Source organism: Hordeum vulgare, chromosome 2H (assembly GCF_904849725.1).
Source record: "Hordeum vulgare subsp. vulgare chromosome 2H, MorexV3_pseudomolecules_assembly, whole genome shotgun sequence".
NCBI classification, from domain to species: domain Eukaryota; kingdom Viridiplantae; phylum Streptophyta; class Magnoliopsida; order Poales; family Poaceae; genus Hordeum; species Hordeum vulgare.
In genome coordinates, this window is record NC_058519.1 from 93,040,231 (window position 1) to 93,059,568 (window position 19,338).

The following is a 19,338-nucleotide window of genomic DNA, read 5'->3' on the forward strand; positions in this document are numbered from 1 at the left end:
TTCCAACGCCCAGAGTGTAATATAGGAGGTGCCTACATGGGCCGGCCCAGTCAGGAGATTTTCCTGTTTAAATGTTTTTTATGACTTATAGGTGGCATTGATGGGTAATTCTAGTCAACTTTAAGGGCAATTTGGATGACGTACGGAAGAAGCATTATTTGCTTTATTATATTACTAGCAAAAGAGCCCGTGCGTTGCAACGGAAGAAAAAGAATACCATCCATTCTAACTCTATAAATTAAATCAATGACGTCGCAATAATTTCATTTTCTTTGAAACCAGTTGATTGCTTTTTAGTTAGCTAGCTTTGGTATATCCACCTTGTTGCGGGTATGACGACCAGAAGAATTAATACAACATGTAGCCAGTACCTGGGCTCACATATGTATTTTCATGTACAAGGTTTAACCAGCAGCAAACAAAGCCGAGGAGCAACAAACAAAACCGAGCAACACAAAAGGCAGCAGCAGCATGCAACACACAGAAATAAGCATTGCTATCTGACCATCTTACCGTATGGAGAAAATATGCTTAAATGGATGGGGACAGATGATATTCCCTTTCCATTACCGGTTTGTGTGTCAGTTTCATTAGCAATATCCTTCCTCACCATGGCTGCAACGATACATATTTCATCTTGTGCCAAGTAGCATCAAGATAAACTATAAGAAAATGAATTAAAAGAAGCGTGAAGGGCACTACACTTAGTCGCTGGGAGCTCACAACATTCTTTTCAGCACACCAGTTAGTCCTTTTTGCACACCAGTTAGTTGACCAGATGACAAAGATAACACCAGAAGAACAGCCTCTATCCTAATCATCGTCAAGCTACATATTGTCGAAGACTGTCGTGCTAGAGTGCTGATTTAATTTGACATATACCCTAATGTATGTTCAAAACCACTTTCGAAATGGATCCGAACGATTCTTCAGAAGTGCTTGAACTGCAGATATCTGACCTGCAAGTCTGATCAGAATTTTGAGTTACTTCCCCTAAACTTATGGTACTGAATGTTCAATTTTGTCATGGGACTTGTGTGTGAACCTTCATAGTCCAATTGACTGCAAAATCATAAATGACCTAGGGTAAAATGGAGTACATCCAAGATTGCTTGGAACTATGAATGCTCATGCATTTCACATTCAGAATCATGTGTAATTGGTAATGTTCCAAAATAAAATGTGTAGTTTCTATTGAAAACCATATGACCAAACCTATACGTACCAGGTTTCTGTTTTCTGTCAGCAGCTCTTCACACTGTTAACACAACAGGAACCAGTGCACCAACACCATTTTCTTTCAGTCTTTCTTGAGAAGAGAGGCTGCACCTCGTGAACATCTTAACTGCGGCAGAACATGATCTCGACGGACAAAAGAATTAACATTGCTCGATCAAACCAACATTACAAATTGAAGAGGAGAAAAAAACATCACGGAAGCAACACGAATCCGTTGCTGCTACCCGCAAGAACTGCTCTCCTAAATCAGCAAGTAACCATTTTTTCTTGCTTCGGCGTCAGTTCCTCCAGAACAGGAACGACACCTTCACGTCGCATGACCTGGACACCACCTTGGCGCTGGCGGCGAGCCTGTCCACCGCCATGGCGCACCGCACCGTCACCGGCAGGGCCCACGTCCTCACCCCGCCAAGCTGCAGCCGCACGGGAACCGTGATGTCCACGTCGAACATCACCGACTTGAGCCGCTCCGCCGCGGCCATCTGCCCGCGCTCGCGCTCCGAGAACCGTATTCCGGCGCCCTTGGCCCTCACCACGAACACCGTCACGTTCCCAGGCGCCTGGTAGAAGGCCGGCCACGCGCCGTCCGCCAGGCTCACGCCCTCGTACAACACGGCGACGCGGCTCCCGGCGCCGTCGTAGTGCACGCCGACCTTGCCGTTGGCGCTGTTGTCGGCGCGGACGGTCGCGACGAACCCCGGCGAGATCGCGCCGGGGGCCGAGGCGTTGCCAACGCCGGCGAGGCCCGACACGACGAGGGACACGACCGAGTACGCCGGCTGCCTGGGCTTGAACGCGAGGTACACGGCCCCGACGGCGGCGGCGAGGGAGAGGAGCGCGACGGCGAGGTAGAGGCGCGCGCGGAGGCAGGAGCAGCCGGCGCGGCGCTTGGCGCGGCGGCCAGGAGCGGCGTCTTCCCGGCCTCGTTGGTCTCCGCGGCGACGCCCTGGGCTTCGAGGTGCCGGAGCAGCTCCACCACCACCTCGAGGCGGCCCTTCTCCACGGCAGCCAGGAGCGGCGTCTCCCGGGCCTCGTTGGCCTCCGCGGCCACGGCGCAGCGGACCGCCTCCAGCCCCTCTCCTACCTCCCCCGCGGCCACGACCAGCGCCGCCTCGTCCAGCGCGCGACGCAGCGCTGCGGCGTCCCCGACCCGCGCCGCCATGTGGATCCGAACTTCCTTGCCCTCCTCGCCACACCGGAGCCCTGCTGCGAAGCTCACATCGTCGGCCAGATCCGCGAGCTCTCTGTTTCTGCACGCGCGTAGGCAGACGAGCCCCAGCTTCAGGGAGGACTGCGGGTTGATTTCGATAAACCTCAGGGGCTTTTTTGCAAAAGCGCCGCGACGTACGACAGAAGCCGTCGGTGCTTTATTAGTAGGGATAGATTATATATATAGTAGGTAAGATAAGAGGTAAGATAAGATTTATGCTCGGAAGCAGAAGGGCACTTTTCGGAATTGTGCGGCCTATTACCGCCCCTGGTTTAATTTTACAGTTTCTTTTCCTGTGAGAGAAAGCCGTACATATCTTCCGGAGAGAAACAAAGGCCCAAAGGAAACCTCCGCTAACCCTCGTCGCGTCGCTGCCGCTGCCGCTGCCGCCACCTCGCCTTCCTCGAGGCCTCGACGCACCGCCGCCCCCGCCACCAATCCTCCCTCGACGCACCGCCCGCCCCACCGTGTCTCTCTCGACGCGCCTCCGTCGCCTCGATGCGTCAATCCAATCACTGCCGCCCCTTCCGCCCGCCGGACTGGGGTTCTCCGCCTCCCCACTGCCGCCCGCACCACCAGCTGAACCACCGCCAACCGCAATCGGCCCCGCGGTTCGCCGTGATCCTCTTTCGCGCCGGCCCCAACATCTCCACCCCTACCGCCACGGAGATTGACGCGCTCGTCGCCGGTCTCCCCTCGCCGCGCCCCGACAACCTCTCCGTATTCTCCTCCGGCCGCGATGCCGCTCGCCTCCTCTTCCGCTCCCTTCCTGCCGCCGCGGCCGCAGCGCGCGAGCTCTGGTCTCTCCGCCTCGAGGGCCTCCACCTCCTCACACCCTACCTCCCCAATGCCGCTCTTGCCGCCCACGCCTTCCCACTCATCGCCCCTCTCTTTGCCTCCCACGCCTCTCGCCTCCTCGACACCGACCTCGTTTCCCGTTCAGCCGCCCGCTCCGCTGAGCTCGTAGCCTCCATCCAGTCTATGGAACACCGGCTGCGCAGTCGCAATTCCTTCCGCGACTTCGACCAGCTCCATCTCCAGAAGAAAACATTGGAGGCTGAGAAGGACTCGGTAGATGCCAAAATTGCCGAGTACAAAGCATCAATGATTTCCATACGGCGTGCCATGTTACGCGGGACCGATGACGAGGAGGAGGGGGTGTATGTGTTTGGGATTGGGGAAGGTGAGGATGTGGACTTCGCGAGGTTGCACATGATGATGCTTCGCGAATGCAGGAGACTCTACGAGGGCCTACCAATTTATGCATACCGCAGAAAAATTCTCAATCACATTTTTAATAATCAGGTGAGGATGCGTGTTCCTCTGCAGTTTTATTTGCGATGGCATTGCAAATTTGTAGTGTGAACCAATCGATCCAACTTCATTTTTAGATGTAGTTAGTCTTCTCATGACTCGAGTTATAGGTATCGCATATCAAAACTTCCCTTTATTTAGTTTGACTTTCCTCATTCTTTTGTGAATTATGACATACCGTTGCAAAACTCATGACCCAAATTATGCAAGCTCTGTTTCTGCAGGTTATGATCTTAATTGGGGAAACTGGTTCCGGGAAAAGCACACAGTTAGTTCAGTTTCTTGCTGATTCAGGTCTTGCTGCTAATGGCTCAATTGTCTGTACTCAACCTCGAAAAATTGCTGCCGCGTCATTGGCACGTAGAGTGGATGAAGAAAGCAACGGCTGCTACAAAGACAATTTCGTGTTGTCATATTCAACCTTTTTAAATTCTCAAGACCTCAGTTCGAAGATCATATTTTGCACAGATAGTTGTCTTTTACATCACTGCATGAATGACGTGGGCCTGGATGGCATTTCATATATCATTGTTGATGAAGCTCATGAAAGAAGCTTGAACACTGATCTTCTTTTAGCCTTGATCAAGAAGAAGTTGCTTGATAGGTTGGATTTGCATCTCATTATAATGTCTGCCACTGCTGATGCTGACAAACTTGCTGACTACTTTTATGGCTGTCAAACATTCCATGTTAAAGGGCGAAATTTTCCTGTTGAAATTAATTATGTCCCAGATGTATCAGTAGAGGCTTCCTCCAATGCTGTGCCAAACTCTATGTGTGATGCTCGTGCAACTGCTTCTTATGTCAATGATGTTGTAAGGATGGTAAGCATCATTCACAAGAATGAAGAAGAGGGTGCTGTCCTTGCTTTCTTGACATCTCAGCTGGACGTTGAATGGGCTTGTGAAAATTTCAGCGATGCAGGTGCCGTGGTACTTCCCATGCATGGAAAGCTTTCCCATGTAGAACAGAGCCATGTTTTTAAAAGCTATCCTGGAAAGAGAAAAATTATCTTCTGCACGAATATGGCTGAAACATCACTGACAATAAAAGAAGTAAAGTATGTTGTTGATTCTGGACTGGCCAAGGAGAGCAGATTTGTGCCCAGCAGTGGTCTCAATGTATTGAAAGTTAATTGGATTTCCCAAAGTTCTGCTAATCAACGTGCTGGCCGGGCAGGTCGAACAGGAGCAGGGAAGTGTTACAGGCTTTACTCTGAAGCCGACTTCAGTATGATGGATCTGCATCAAGAACCTGAGATCAGGAAAGTTCATCTTGGCACTGCTGTTCTAAGAATACTTGCTTTGGGTGTTAAAGATGCACGGAAATTCGAATTTGTTGATGCCCCAAATCCCGAAGCAATCAGTATGGCTGTGAAGAATCTTGAACAGTTGGGTGCTGTCAAACATAGACTTAATTGCTTTGAGCTGACTGATACTGGACGCTACCTGGTCAAATTGGGGATTGAGCCAAGGCTTGGGAAAATTATGCTTAATTGCTTTGATGTTGGTTTGAGGAAGGAAGGTGTAGTTCTAGCTGCTGTTATGGCAAATTCTAGTAGCATATTTTGTAGAGTGGGCACCGATGAGGAGAAACATAAAGCTGACCTTCAGAAGGTCCGACTGTGTCACCGAGATGGAGATCTTTTCACTCTACTTGCTGTTTATAAGAAATGGGAAGATGGGCATGACAACAGAAATATGTGGTGCTGGCAGAACAGCGTCAATGCCAAGACCATGAGGAGATGCCAGGAAACCATATCAGAACTTGAAAACTGTCTAAAGCATGAGCTGAACATCATTATCCCAAGTTATTGGCGTTGGAATCCCGAGGCTCCCACTGTGCATGATAAGGATCTAAAGAGAATTATCCTATCATCTCTTACAGGTAATCTTGCCATGTTTTTAGGACATGAAAGGTTTGGTTACCAGGTGATTTCGACAGGTCAGGTTGTGAACCTTCATCCCTCATCCTCATTGCTCAATTATGGTATCAAGCCAGAGTGGGTTGTGTTTACAGAAATCTTGTCGGTCCCGAATCAATATTTGGTATGTGTAACCGCTGTTGATCATGATGCCTTGTATACAATTCACCCAGTGTCTTTTATTCAGCAACTGGAGGAACATAAATTGCAGATAAAAGTGATTAGTGGGCTTGGTACTAACTTACTGAGAAGGTTTTGTGGCAAATATGGCCAAAATCAGCAAAAGATCATCTCGCGTCTCAAGGAAGATTGCAGAGATGACCGAATAACTGTTGAAATTAACTTTCAAAATAATGAAGTTGTATTATTTGCTACGGAACAGAACATGGAAAAAGTCTTTTGCACTGTCAACAGTGCTTTGGAATGTGAAGGTAAGATATTGAGGAATGAGTGCCTAGAGAGAAATTTATTCCCTGGGAGGCCTGGCAGTTCTCCTATTGCACTATTTGGTTCAGGTGCTGAAGTTAAGCATTTGGAACTGGGGAGGAGGTATCTAACAGTAGAGGTTTTGCATCAAAATGCTCATGATATCGATGACAAGGAGCTTATTTTCTTGGTGGATAGTATTGTCTCTGGCGTTGCTAATTTTCATAAATCCACTGGAAGTTTTTGGATAGCCTCAGATGGAACTAAATGGGGGAAGTTTACATTTCTGAAACCTGAAAATGCTGAAGATGCTGTTTCAAAACTGAATGGCATAGAATTTAATGGTTCCTCATTAAAAGTAGTTCCTGTATGGACTTTTGATAATCGAGGATTACCATTTCCTGCGGTGAGAGCTAAATTATGTTGGCCACGTAGACACAGCAGTGGACGTGCGCTTGTAACATGTGCCAGCGGGGAAGCTGAATTTCTTGTAAATGACTGCTTTGCCCTAGGAATTGGTGGAAGGTATATTAAGTGCAGGGTTAGTACTAAGTATGAGAATTGTGTTTTTGTTGAAGGAATTCCAGTGCATGTCACAGAGCCAGAACTGTATGATGCTTTTCGTAGCACAACAACAAGGAGAATCCTTAATATCCGTTTGCTCAGGGTCAAGGGAAATGCCATAGCTAGTCCCTCTGTTTCTACATGTGAAGAAGAACTGGTTAGAGAAATTTCTCCATTCATGCCAAATAAGAGTTTTCCTGGACAGAATTTTCGTGTTGAGGTGTTTCCTCCGGAGGAAAATGATTCACTGACAAGAGCAACTATAACTTTTGATGGAAGCCTTCATCGAGAGGCTGCAAGAGCACTGGACCATCTGGAAGGGCACTTTCTTCCTTGTTGTCAACCTTGGCAGATAATACAGTGCAATCATGTGTTCCATAGCACTCTGTCCTGTCCGGTACGTGTTTACAATGTTATCAGCCAGGAAGTTGCTTCTCTGCTTGAGAGTTTTCAAAGCCAAAAAGGTATGCCTGCATTCCATATCTCCTATCCACTTCGATCTTTTTCACTGTTCTATGGTTGAATGATATTCCCAATTTTGGTTCATTTATTTATTCTTTTTTTTTCATTTAGTTCAGTTTTATATGAGTTGGCAGACTTTTGAGCCATCTTTTTCCTGGAAATTCATCAAGGCCCCTTGTCTCCTTAGGACTTTGCTTTGTTCTTTTCTCTAGTTTTTTGTTTGTTATGTTTTTGCTACTACTGAAGCTCTCCTTACTTATACTGTAATTATGCTGATACCATCGCTCTCTTGTTCTCAGCTATATTTTGCCACATCCCCACATTACCATCAGGTTAGCTCTGTTTGACTAGTCGGGGCAAGACTTCACCCGAAAATGCCCTTGTACTGCTTAAGTCTATTTAGTGATTCTTTTGAGCATCTGGACTGTGGCTTGCAAGCTGATATATTTATTTTGGGGTCTGCAAGACCTTACTGACCATGCTGATGTATTCAGGGTGGGTGGAGTAGAAGAGAACTCGTGTAGCAATTATGGTTTAATAGAAGCACTGTATCTCTCATGTCATTTTCAGTCTCTCATTGTCCATTCACAGAAACGGCAAAAGAAAATATTGAGCAATATAGCACTAACGAAAAATCAGCAACATAAGGCCAACTCATTTTCCAGACATCCATCACAATAGCATCAAGTTTTAAGCAAGCGTCATAAGCATGATAACATTGTCTTCTTTTTAAACGCGGTCCCTTGGGGCCCGATTCATTAAAATAGGTAGAAGAGAGTTGGCTGGTTAATTTACGGAAACCTGGGCGAAAACCGTTACAACACGCCATTAAAATAGCATCAGGAAATTATCTAAAACTTTTGCGGGTGACTTGGTGCATAGAGGAGCAACTTTCTGCATTTTGCTGGGTCCATTTGATTCTTTGCTGATAGTTAAATTGTTTGGACATATTCTAACTCACTGGAATTGAGTTTGAAATTTGTGATTCCAATTCTTCTGGTAGCCAAACACTCCTATTTCTAGAACCCAATTCCACTTCTTTAGTTTAGGCCCAGTTCATGAGAGCCAAACAAGGTAATGCAACAATGCCAAGGAGATATGGCCTAATTAATGTGTGTAAACATGCCAGAGTAGCCATGTGTAATCTATCACTGCCTTACTTGTTTCCAAGGTCTAAAACTGTAGGCTGCATTTGGCAGCTAAGCATTTTTGGAGTTTTTGTAGAATGCCGTATTTTTTTAAACCATAGTTGTAAAGACTTAATGTGTTTGGCATCAACAAATACCATGATTTTATAAACCGTAGTATCTCCAAAACTGTAGTATTTTTGCGGTATTTTGAAAAGAGGTCTTGCCCTCTTTTTCTAACCAAACTGAGAAAACTATGGTTTTTAGAAACATGAGTATTCATTGCCCAGGCATTGAAATACTGAGGTTTAACGTTGCCACGGTTTTGAAAATACTGTGCTGGTCCGTTTTGTATCTATGGTGGCAGTATATGCATACATACAACATTTGTATTTTGTGTTGGTCCGTTGGTTTGTAACTACTTCATGTGTAAATTCAGCGGTATGTGTTGTTTGTGCTCAGATGTAAGTTTCTTTTCAAGTACCACTGTAAACTTCACTGGCAGATACACTAATATATGTAGATCAGCTGCTAGACTCCAACTAACGTAGGCACCCAAGAATATGTAGCATTAGTAAATAGGGATGTCCTGTTCCTTGCCTTCATTACCCTGAATCTCATGCTATGCTGCTAATCTTACATAGCTCCGTTTCCACCTTTATATTATCTGTGTAGTTCTTTGAGACTGCAAAATATTTCTGTCTGCTGGTGGGCTTAAAGTCATATCTTTTTCTACTTCATGCAGGTGTATCTTACAATTTTGAAAAGACTGAAAATGGTATTTTTCGATTAAAGCTCACAGCAAATGCCACAAAAACAATAGCAGATTTGAGAAGGCCGCTTGAGATTTTGATGAAAGGCAAAACCATAAACCACCCTGATCTGACATTAAGTGCAGTTCAACTGCTCTTGTCCCGTGATGGTGTAGCACATTTGAAATCAATTGAACAAGAAACTGGTGCTTACATTATGTATGACAGGCAAAGTCTAAATATTAAAGTCTTTGGACACCAAGATCAGATGGCTGCAGCAGAGGTGAAATTGGTTCATGCACTACGACAACTACTTGAGAAGAAGCCACTTGAAATTTCTCTTCGTGGCCACAACCTCCCTCCGGACTTGATGAAGAAAACGGTAGAAAACTTTGGAGTTGATCTGGAAGGGTTTAATAAAGAGATGCCTGAGATAAAGGTTGAGTTACACAAACACCGCCATTTACTTAAAGTTTGGGGCAGTAAGGAGGATAAGCGTAGGGTGGAAAGGATGATCTCTGAGTTAGCCTCTTTTAAACACAGTTCCCTGGTTCAACTTGCATCAGAGAATGTTGGAGGCAAAGAAGATAATCAAAGGGTGGATTACAATGAGCTGTCAGAGGATGCATGCCCTATTTGCTTGTGTGAGATAGAAAATCCTTTTAGGCTTGAATCATGTGGGCACATGTTTTGTCTGGCTTGTCTAGTGGATCAGTGTGAATCTGCCATGAAATCAAATGATGGGTTCCCTGTTTGTTGCCTGAAAGCTGGGTGCAAGGAACATCTCCTTGTTGTAGACCTGAAGCATCTCTTGTCAAATGAGAAGCTGGAGGACCTATTCAGAGCTTCCTTGAGGGCATTTGTTGCATCTAGAGCAGGAATGTACCGCTTCTGCCCAACACCTGATTGCCAATCCATATACCAAGTGTCAGTTCCAGATGCAGAAAACAAACCTTTTTCTTGTGGGGCTTGCTACGTGGAGATATGCACCAAGTGTCATTTTGAGTATCATCCTTTCATATCATGTGAGGCTTACAAAGAATACAAGGAAGACCCAGACTCGACGCTGCTTGAATGGCGCAAAGGGAAGGCGAATGTGAAGAGCTGCCCTTCCTGTGGATACACAATTGAGAAAGCAGATGGCTGCAACCATGTTGAGTGCAGGTGCGGCAGCCACATTTGCTGGGCATGCTTGGAGAACTTCAGGAGCAGCGAGGAGTGTTATGGCCATCTCAGGTCTGCGCACCAGTCCTTTGTGGACATTGTGTAAATGTATAGTAGTACCCAGATGTAGTTTCAGAAGGCAGGCATGGCCAAGTAATGAATTACTGTTTCAAGTTACTTTTTCGCTTCTTGTTTGCCGTGCCATTTCATTCTGTTCCGTTTGGGTGAGGCTCGGGAGGGAGGCATGGAGGCAGAGAGAAACTTGTAGTGGGCTTCGTCTCCCAAGTGCAGATCAAGCTTGACACTGCGTCCTTACATCCAGCAAGTTATCGCCTCATACCCTCTGTAGATTGATCTCTGGTATTTCCTTATTGTTTTTCTTGTGACATCTTTTGCCCCTTTTATGGAAATAAGTTATTCAATTTTATTTTTGCAGGCTTATTCTCTGGATCACAGATGTTAACGGGGTAGATCGAATAATTGGACCAGAAAATAGTACAGTTGCTAGATTGGAGATGTTCTTTCTAATGGTACGAAAACATTTATGTATCTGTATTAATTGGTGTTGAGTGTGTCTCTAGAGTTAACTGTTAATTGTTTATCAGAAGCTATGGAGAGGCTTCGAGTAGAGTAGGTTACATGGTATAAACGATTATCTGTTAATATGTGCAAATCATACTATACTGTTAATTTAACATCTTATTAGCCTTCACTATGGCGCATGCAATTAACTATGTTTCATCACAGGTCTACTCAAAAGAAGTTAATCCTGTGTCAAGGTTCCCATGAAAAGTTACTAGCCGTTGGAGGGTGTCATGATATGTTGATGGAACATGCTCGGGATAAGACACATGTAAGTTGTATTACATATAATTTCAAGGAATCATTCAAAACCTTTTTATTTTGTACTGCAGATGGCACGAAATCCTTACCTGGTAACTACAAGGAATCATTCAAAACCTTTTTATTTTGTACTTGCCCATGGAAGTAGATTTGACAGGGAATGGATAACCGTGGCAGAAAAGTGCTTACCACTGTACCAACTATTCTGTTGTGCAGCTCTTTCATTGTTTTTTTTGTCACTGTTGTCCTGAAAAGGAGAATTAGTTAATGTACCTCGGACAGGAATGCTTCTAGCCTGTGATTAAAAAAAGGGAAAGGAGACTGGATCATGACGAACTTGTGGCTTTAGAATACATAATATGTACTTCCTCCGTCTGGAATTAGTTGGCGCTTAAACAAATGTATCTAGTGGGAGTATTTTGTGATATAATACATTCATCCTAAAGATGGAAACGGGGAGAAGTGGCAAAATGTAGAAGGAGAAAAGTGGGGTCGACAATTTCTTTCAATATATCTGTACTGTAGCCATCCCCCTAGAACACATTGTTTGTTCTGGCAGCAAGCTGCACATACCATGCACCATACGCAATATGAAGACATTTTAATCTCACTTAAAAATCCACTATGCAGCCTCCTATCATGACCTTTAGACATACAAATATTCAAATGCTGGTAATTTCTCAAAATGAGAAAACCAGGTAGTTATATAATTGTTATGACGGCGTTACCACAATATTTTGTGCTGTGAGTGCCTATCATAGGATCAAAATGAAAAGACTCAGTTGATTTCAGTGTTCAGACTTGTATTTGATAAACTGCACAGAAAACCAAACCCCTGGGTGCTGTTGGTGTGAGCATTGCACTTGTGGATTTCGTTCCTAGTAATACTTCATCTGACTTTGTTATGTCAAGGGTGCACAATTGATCATCTATGTTTCTATACCGCATTCCACACCCCCTTCTAAGTTCTAATTGGTCACTGAGATTCGTTTGGACGCACTAATGTTTGTACTTCTTCAGGACCAGACATAGCATCAGCACACTTGTCTTCTCAAAGGGCGGCAGCGCTGAATGATCGCGTGGAACTTGTGGAACTTTGGGAAGCGTACATAAATGTGAGTTCTATAGAAGCCTCGCAGACAAGGGTTAGTGGGGATTGCAAGGTGATTGGTGTGGCGTTGTGCAATCTTGGTTGTGTACCTTTATGGGCCAAGATTTTGCGGGGTCCTCGATTCAAGGAAGCGAGTTGATTGGTCGCATGGTCTGATCATGATATTCCTCATTTGGAGCAGCATTGCGCATGGTGGGTTCGATGCGAGTTGACAGATATAGCTTCTGTAAAGTGATCTCGGCTGCTATTCGTGGACACCTTGCGGTTAGGTAGGTCGGGAGAGTTGCTCTTGCATTGTGATCATCGAGGTGGAAAACGTGCAATGTTCTTAATGCTAGCCAAACGACTTATGCATAGTCGGTAGAGTTTACTTTCTCGTTTAAATCATTCGCATGAAACACTCTGATTTTCCTGTGCCGTTTTCCTATATCATCATCATTGTGAAAATAGATATAAGCTGGTGGACAGAAACAAGACAGGGGATGCAGCCCATTTCTCACCCGAAGATAGTAGCCATCCAAGTTCAAATCGACGAGGAAACCGTACTGCAGAGTAATGATTTGTCATCGTAGTCATGCTAGCAAGCAGAAACAAATTTGTGTTAATAATTAATGTATATGTACAGCTTGTGTGGTGGCGTCGTGCCCGGCACATTGTGCGTGGAGGTTTGCTGCACTAGCACTACTGGAGTGGTGAGGGAGAAGTGGAGAGGACATAGCAAATACGCTGTGTTACAATGCAAGAAATAAATCATTTTTTCTTAAGCATAGATGCTTATAGAGGTAGGGTAGACATTTAGTTAGACATCCCTCCTGTAAAGGTAAGCATTGATGTTTAACAAAAACTTGGTTCATTTTTTTCCTTTTCTGAAAAACACTTGTACCGTGCTTTGGATATAAGAAGATCCAAGAAAATACAAAGTACGATGCTTTGGGTCTAATATCCAAGAAATACAAAGACTAAGAATTATAATGATATCTCTCGGAAACATCTCTGTGGTATCAATCTACGCAAAACGAAATATACTCCCAAGGCTTTTTGCTTGCACAAGATTTATTAGAATGTTTCTGAAAGCCCCATTAGTCATCCATCCAAAGAGATGACAAGCCTTGAGCGATGAACGCACCTCGATTGAGATGAACCTTTGAAAGTGTATGCCACCGAATCACAAGATCTTCATTGTGGCGTCGAGATTTTTTTTCAACTCTACACATAATCAAATCAATAAAAACAATTTGATACAACAAAATAAACTTGCTATATCCGAATAATCTGACGCACGAGGACTCAAACCTCTCTAGCTTCATCTTACCGTCAGAAAAGGACGAAAGTAACTTTATTTCTACAAAACTATGTTCACCACTAAACGCTGGCGAAGAACATAAAACGCTTAAAATCCAAGGTTCCAACGTCAAGGTGGCAGCGAGAGGCGAGGGGACCCGAAGTATATGCGGTGAAGGCGGCTCTTCTCTTGAGAAACCCTCATGTACGTATGTACTTTAAGGACATGACTAGCTGGCGCATGAGTGCCCGTTCGCAGGAGCAAGCGCTCTCCAAAAAAGGAAACAACAAACCCGCGTGCGACCATGATAGCCCAGAAAGGAAACCCCGTGCGACCTGGTTCCCCGCTCTAGTGCATTTTTTTTAAAAGCTACATCTTTTGAACCGAGTGTCAGAATTGAGATCCTTTTTCACGGTTGGGTTTCTTATGACGAGTTTTTCAAAACTAGATCGCATATGGATAGGTCTCGATAAACTTTTTTGGGAGAAACTTTGGATGATATCGAGACAACTTTAGTGCTATAGAAAAGCAAAAAATTTTTGGCCTAGTAGGACTGTCTATTTGGTTGATTTTTGTAAAATAAGAAAATCACCTAAAACATGAGACGTATTTAGCGCTATGTGTACCTCACTGCACTATGTGTACCTGTGAATCTTGCAACATTATCTCAACTTCCCCATTGTTGCTGCTCAATTGCTTGTCATTGATGATTAGCTGCGTCCGATTGATGTTCAATTGCCTAATTGGCAAACATTGATGCCCAGTTGCTTATTAATGATGATCAGTTGTCTATGATTGATGCTCAATTGCCTTCAAATACTGTGAAATTGCTTAATTCTAATGGTTAGTTGCCCACGATTGATGTTCAATTGTCTATAAATACTATAAATTGCCTATCATTGATGCCAGTTGCCTGCTATTGATATATAGTTTCCATAATTGCAGTTGAGTATCACAAAAAAGTTAGCAACTTTTGGTGTGTTTTTTGTGTAACTCCAGTGCATTCAACAAGCAACTCATTTTTAGTTTTTGGGAAACTCGTGCAAAAATTGAACAACTTTTGTAGGTTTGCGGGCAACTGTGTGATCCGCCCCTATGAAATTTCTCATTATTTCTATGCATCTTCTGATCTATTCCGACTTTTGCAACTAGTCGACACTCGCAATCTGACTAGTCAACACATGCGTGCTGAGTAGCATAGACGGGCATACTATCCTAGAAAAGAAAAGAAAAAGGCTCTCATACCATTCATCCCCACATAGTTTTGAAATTTAGAATCATGATAGATATTCGACAAAAACTTTTCGACATTGTAGGCAACTTACCTCCCTTGATAGACAACTTGCATAGTATTTTAGGCAATTGGGGATCACTCGTAGGAAACTTCGTAGCAATACACGCAACTTGATTTCTGAGGAAGACAACATAGAAGTCATGTTAGACAACTTTCTACTCTACGGTAAATAACTTTCACAGTATTGTTGGCAACTATACTATCTAGCAATTAGTTTCTGATGTACGCACCTTAGCAACCATGGTAACCATCTATTAGAGCATGTCTAGCAGACCCCTTAAAATCACAACCAGTAAAATTGGAATACGGGTCAAAAAAAGGCATTTTAAGGGTTCATTTTAGCTACGACTGAACAGATACTGTAAAACAAACAGTAAAACTGGTATAAAGAGCTCCTTCCTCTAGTCTGGCCGTCGCCACCCTTCCCCCAGCCAGCCGCGTCGGCCACGCCGACCGCGCCTAACCCCGTCGGCCATGCCCCGTCCTTGCCGGACACGCCCCATCACCACGCCGGTCGCGCCCAGCCTCATCGCCCGCGCCTTGTCGCCCGCCAGCCACACTCTGTCGCCTCCATCGTCCGTGCCTTGCTCCGCTGCTAGCCGCGCCGGCCGAGCCTTGCCCCTTTGCTTGCCGTGCCGGGAGGATTCCGACGGCCAGGCTGAGGTCATGGGAGGCCACGCGCGAGGTCGAGCTCGTCCAATTCAAATTGGCGGCGAACGATTGCGGCGTCTAGCGGCCATTTTCGGTGTGCGGTGATGAATCCCGACGAGTTTAGGATGGATTCCGGCAAACTCCGTGGCGACATGTTTGCTCTGACCAGGTTTGACTGGTATGTGGGCTCCCCTCGGTTCGGCCTTCCAACCTTCAAGTATAAGGGTTTCGGGTGTATGTTTTCGGTGTCCCTTAAAAAAATTACGGGTTGGACCAAGTTTCTGTTCTGGACATTTGTTTTGACCAAAACTGTAAACCGTAAAAATTATAACGGTTTGACCACTTATACGGGGTCTTTTAGAGATCTCTTAGACTGCTACACACAACTATTAGTATCCTACTATGTGAATTCACTAATACTGACGATGCAATTTATCTAGTATTAAAGTTGCTTATGTTTAACACTAAAGTTGCCTCATCTAACACTGAAGTTGTTTTTGAAAAAAAAAATCTTCAAAACATATCTATATGGAATCTCGTTTTGAAGAGTTTGTCATGAGGAACCTAACGGTGCAAACAGATCATAATTTCAACACACGGTTTGAAAGTTATAGTTTTTTAAATTTTCTTGTACCGGAATTAATGCATGTTACATTATGGTTGGGTTCACATGATTGGTCCATGGAAAATCAACGTACTATTTCTGAATGATGATCGTGGCGGCCACGAGCCAGTGGATGGCTGCAGCGCGTGCGTTCGGTTTTGCCCAAAAAAAAAAACACAACTGCACTTTTAAGTATTTAGGGTACCTTAACAATGAGAATCAGCCCTACCTAAACTCGGTTTGTTCTAATCCCTCCGTCTTCCTCCGTTTTTAAATATAAATCTTTTTAAAGATTCCAACATACGAATGTATATATACATATTTTAAAATATTTATTTATTTATTTTATTTTAATTTATATATATATATATATAAACGGAGGAAGTATTAAACACTATAATGTCTTTGTGAGAAAAGAATAGGTAATGGCCACCAGATACTCGGCGGACGGCCGCAGGAGAGCATTTCCGAGTACAAAACTGTTCACCCTCCTGCCAGCGCAACAAAAGGAAATAATTGATTTCCTTCCCTGAAATAAAATAAAATCCATCCTCCTACTTTTCTTGTCTCCTCTTTCTCGTCCTAGCCCGTGAGTTGACTTGGTTTTGCTCACCACAAGAAATCAGACGACCTCTACAATCCGATCAGAATTCTGCTTCAACCTGATTGATTGATCTATTCTGGCCGGCTCTCCGCCCTGCAACTGCGTCCCTGGAAGGTAATGAATTCCTCGTGCCATGCCATGCCATCCATTGCTTTGCAGTAGCTCATACGCGTCATCGGCGTGCAGGTGAGGCCGCGGCAAGAAGCTGAAAGCCGCGCCATGGAACTGGAGGCCCCGGTAGTCGAGGCAGATCCGGGGAGAAGGCTCCCAAGATCAGGAGGCGGCGGCGGCGAGGAGGAGGGGCCCCCGGTTGGTCGGACCGCCCTCCTGCCCTGCCCCAACTGCGACATCCAGGTAGTGCACAAGCTGGCGCAGCTGCTGCTCCCGGGCCTGGCCGCGGCGTGCGTCGACAGCACCCTCGGGAGCCCCTCCTCCTCGCTCGCCGTCCAGCTGCGCGCGGAGCTGGTGCGCTACGTCGCGCACCGGAGCAGCAGCCCGGCCGAGGCGGCGGAGGAGGATCCGATCGACCGCGACGACCCGGCCGAGGCGCTGGCCGCGTTCCTGGACGACTTCGCGGGCAGCAAGAGGAGCGTCGTCGTCTCCATCGCCGGCTGGCTGCCGTACCTGGGCGGCGGCGACGACGGCCGCGACGACCGGATCGAGGACCTCGTCGAGGAGATGGAGGCGAGCCGCTTCTGGCCGGTCGACAGGCGGGAGGCCGTCGCGCGGGACCTCCTCCGCTGCCTGGACGACGGCGGCCGGTTCCGCTGCCGCGACGAGCTGGGGACGCCGGAGGAGCTCGCCGACCACGTCGCCGCGCGCTGCGGCTTCAGGCCCGTGCGGTGCCGGAACCAGGCCCAGGGCTGCCGGGCCGAGGTCTCCGCCTGCCGCGCCGACGCGCACGACGATGCGTGCGCCTTCAAGCTCCTCCCCTGCGAGCAGCGCTGCGGCGTCAGCGTTGCCCGGCGCCAGATGGACCGGCACTGCGTCACCGTCTGTCCCATGAAGCTCGCCAACTGCCCTTTCTACCAGCTCGGCTGCGAGTCCGCCTTCCCGGCCTGCAACCTCGGGTCGCACTGCGCGGAGTTCCTTCGGCACCACCTACGCCTGCTCCTTGCTCCCAGCCGGAACGGTGCTGGTCACCGGGATCCGGAGGAGCGTCTTCTACGGCTGGAGAAGGTGCTCATCTAATTTCTCTTCTAGTTTTCCAAGTTCCAACATTGCTTGCTTAATTTATCGGTAATGTTAAAACTGATGTCTATCTATGTTTCAGTGTGATTCTGATGGTGCGTTGCGCCAAGCTTTGGATGTGAGGTCTCTCACTAACGCCCTTGCTCAGCTAGAGAAGAAGATGGACGCCGAAGATGGCTCCTCCGGTGAGCAATGCGCGCACAAGATTAATTCCAACTCTGCAACTCTGCACTAGTTTTGTCCCCGATGCAGAGTTCTTTTTAGAAAAAACTGTATTTTTTTCTTTCTTTTTAGAAAAACTGTATTTTTTCTTTCTTATATATTTTTGAAAAGCATTACACATTTTTCAAAACGGCACAAGAGTTTTCTTTTTACTAGCAAAAGAGCCCGTGCATTGTAACGGAAAAAAAGACCAGATGCTGGTAACACAATAATCATATCTCAATACCTTAATAGATACACGTCCTTTATTTTAACATGACATCTTATCATTCTTGCTGTTTATCTTTCTTCTCATCCTTACCGACGAACATGCATCATTATAGATGGTTTTTTCGTCTCTAATTAGGTGTTCACTTTTAATTTGAAACTACACCGATACGAAAGAAACACGGGCCATGCACTACTAATTAAAGTTGCATCCTAAAAAGCATTTTAAAAATTATTAACATTTGAAACAATACTATATGCAAATTATATATATTTTTCTAAGGAAAATGATTTAGATCTGCTGGCTGATCCTACGTGTAACATCCGCCACATGTCCAGCCGTCCCATCCGTTTTGATCGGCTGCTTCAAGGTGTTGGTCTTGTAGGCCGGGCTTCGGATGTTATAGGATGTGTCGCTCATCACTAATTTTGTGGATGGAATCCACGAAGTAATGCTACAATTGCTTTAGACGGAATTTTCGTAACAAAGGTCTAGTTGCGGAAAATTGAGGAGGGGTGAAAGATATTGTAACTTTTACAAAGGATTTTGTTGGAGGAAAACCGAGAAGATATTTTGCAACCAAGGTCTTATTTTTGCAACCAAGGTCTTGTTGCATGAAGAGAGATAGATGGAGCCTTTTTCGCCATCTCAATTGTTCAACGTCGCAACCCCAGTGCCGCCGTTGTACAGTTCGTGCAATATTATCTTTGTTGCACAATTTTCTACAACACAGCCTCTTTTACAAAAAAGAATTACACATGTTTTCGCAACATGATTTATTGTAAAAAAATTCTACAACACGATCTTTGTTACGATTTTTTTTATAACAAACTTCGTTGCAAAAAAAAATAATTTACAGATATTTTCGCAACACGATCTTTGTTGCAGAAAATATTTTATAATAAAAACTGTTGTAAATAAAATTCTAGAGATGTTTCCGCAACACAATCTTTGTTATAGAAAATATTATATAACAAACTCTGTTGTAAATAAAATTCTACATATGTTTCTGCAACACGATCTTTGTTGCAGAAAATATTCTATAACGAACTGTGCTGCAAAAGATAAATCTATACACATTTCTGCAACATATTTTGTGTTGCAAAAAAAAAAATCTGCAATACAATCTATACTGCAAAAAATAAT

The 19,338-nt window shown here is 45.0% G+C and overlaps 3 protein-coding genes across 4 annotated transcripts; 2 read left to right on the forward strand and 1 right to left on the reverse strand.

The window, feature by feature from the left end:
• Window positions 1–1,280: 1,280 nt before the first annotated feature.
• LOC123425656 (NDR1/HIN1-like protein 13) lies at window positions 1,281–2,763 on the reverse strand. The gene is made up of 2 exons (XM_045109357.1): window positions 2,732–2,763; window positions 1,281–2,604 (listed from the first exon to the last, which is right to left on the reverse strand). Exons 1-2 carry the CDS (start codon window positions 2,761–2,763, stop codon window positions 1,518–1,520), a joined length of 1,119 nt encoding a protein of 372 aa, XP_044965292.1. The 3' UTR covers window positions 1,281–1,517.
• A 20-nt stretch (window positions 2,764–2,783) lies between these two features.
• Window positions 2,784–12,534, forward strand: LOC123425257 (ATP-dependent RNA helicase DEAH12, chloroplastic-like). 2 transcript variants are annotated; one of them, XM_045108933.1, is made up of 6 exons: window positions 2,784–3,754; window positions 3,988–7,141; window positions 9,012–10,542; window positions 10,619–10,712; window positions 10,930–11,035; window positions 12,046–12,534. In XM_045108933.1, exons 1-3 carry the CDS (start codon window positions 2,948–2,950, stop codon window positions 10,286–10,288), a joined length of 5,238 nt encoding a protein of 1,745 aa, XP_044964868.1. In that variant the 5' UTR covers window positions 2,784–2,947; the 3' UTR covers window positions 10,289–10,542; window positions 10,619–10,712; window positions 10,930–11,035; window positions 12,046–12,534. The 2 variants fall into 2 exon arrangements, with proteins under 2 accessions (XP_044964868.1, XP_044964869.1); XM_045108934.1 differs by having other exon boundaries at window positions 9,012–10,507.
• Window positions 12,535–16,366: 3,832 nt separating this feature from the next.
• LOC123425258 lies at window positions 16,367–18,238 on the forward strand. Its single transcript, XM_045108936.1, has 3 exons — window positions 16,367–16,685; window positions 16,758–17,750; window positions 17,845–18,238. Exons 2-3 carry the CDS (start codon window positions 16,791–16,793, stop codon window positions 17,995–17,997), a joined length of 1,113 nt encoding a protein of 370 aa, XP_044964871.1. The 5' UTR covers window positions 16,367–16,685; window positions 16,758–16,790; the 3' UTR covers window positions 17,998–18,238.
• The last annotated feature ends 1,100 nt before the right edge of the window (window positions 18,239–19,338 follow it).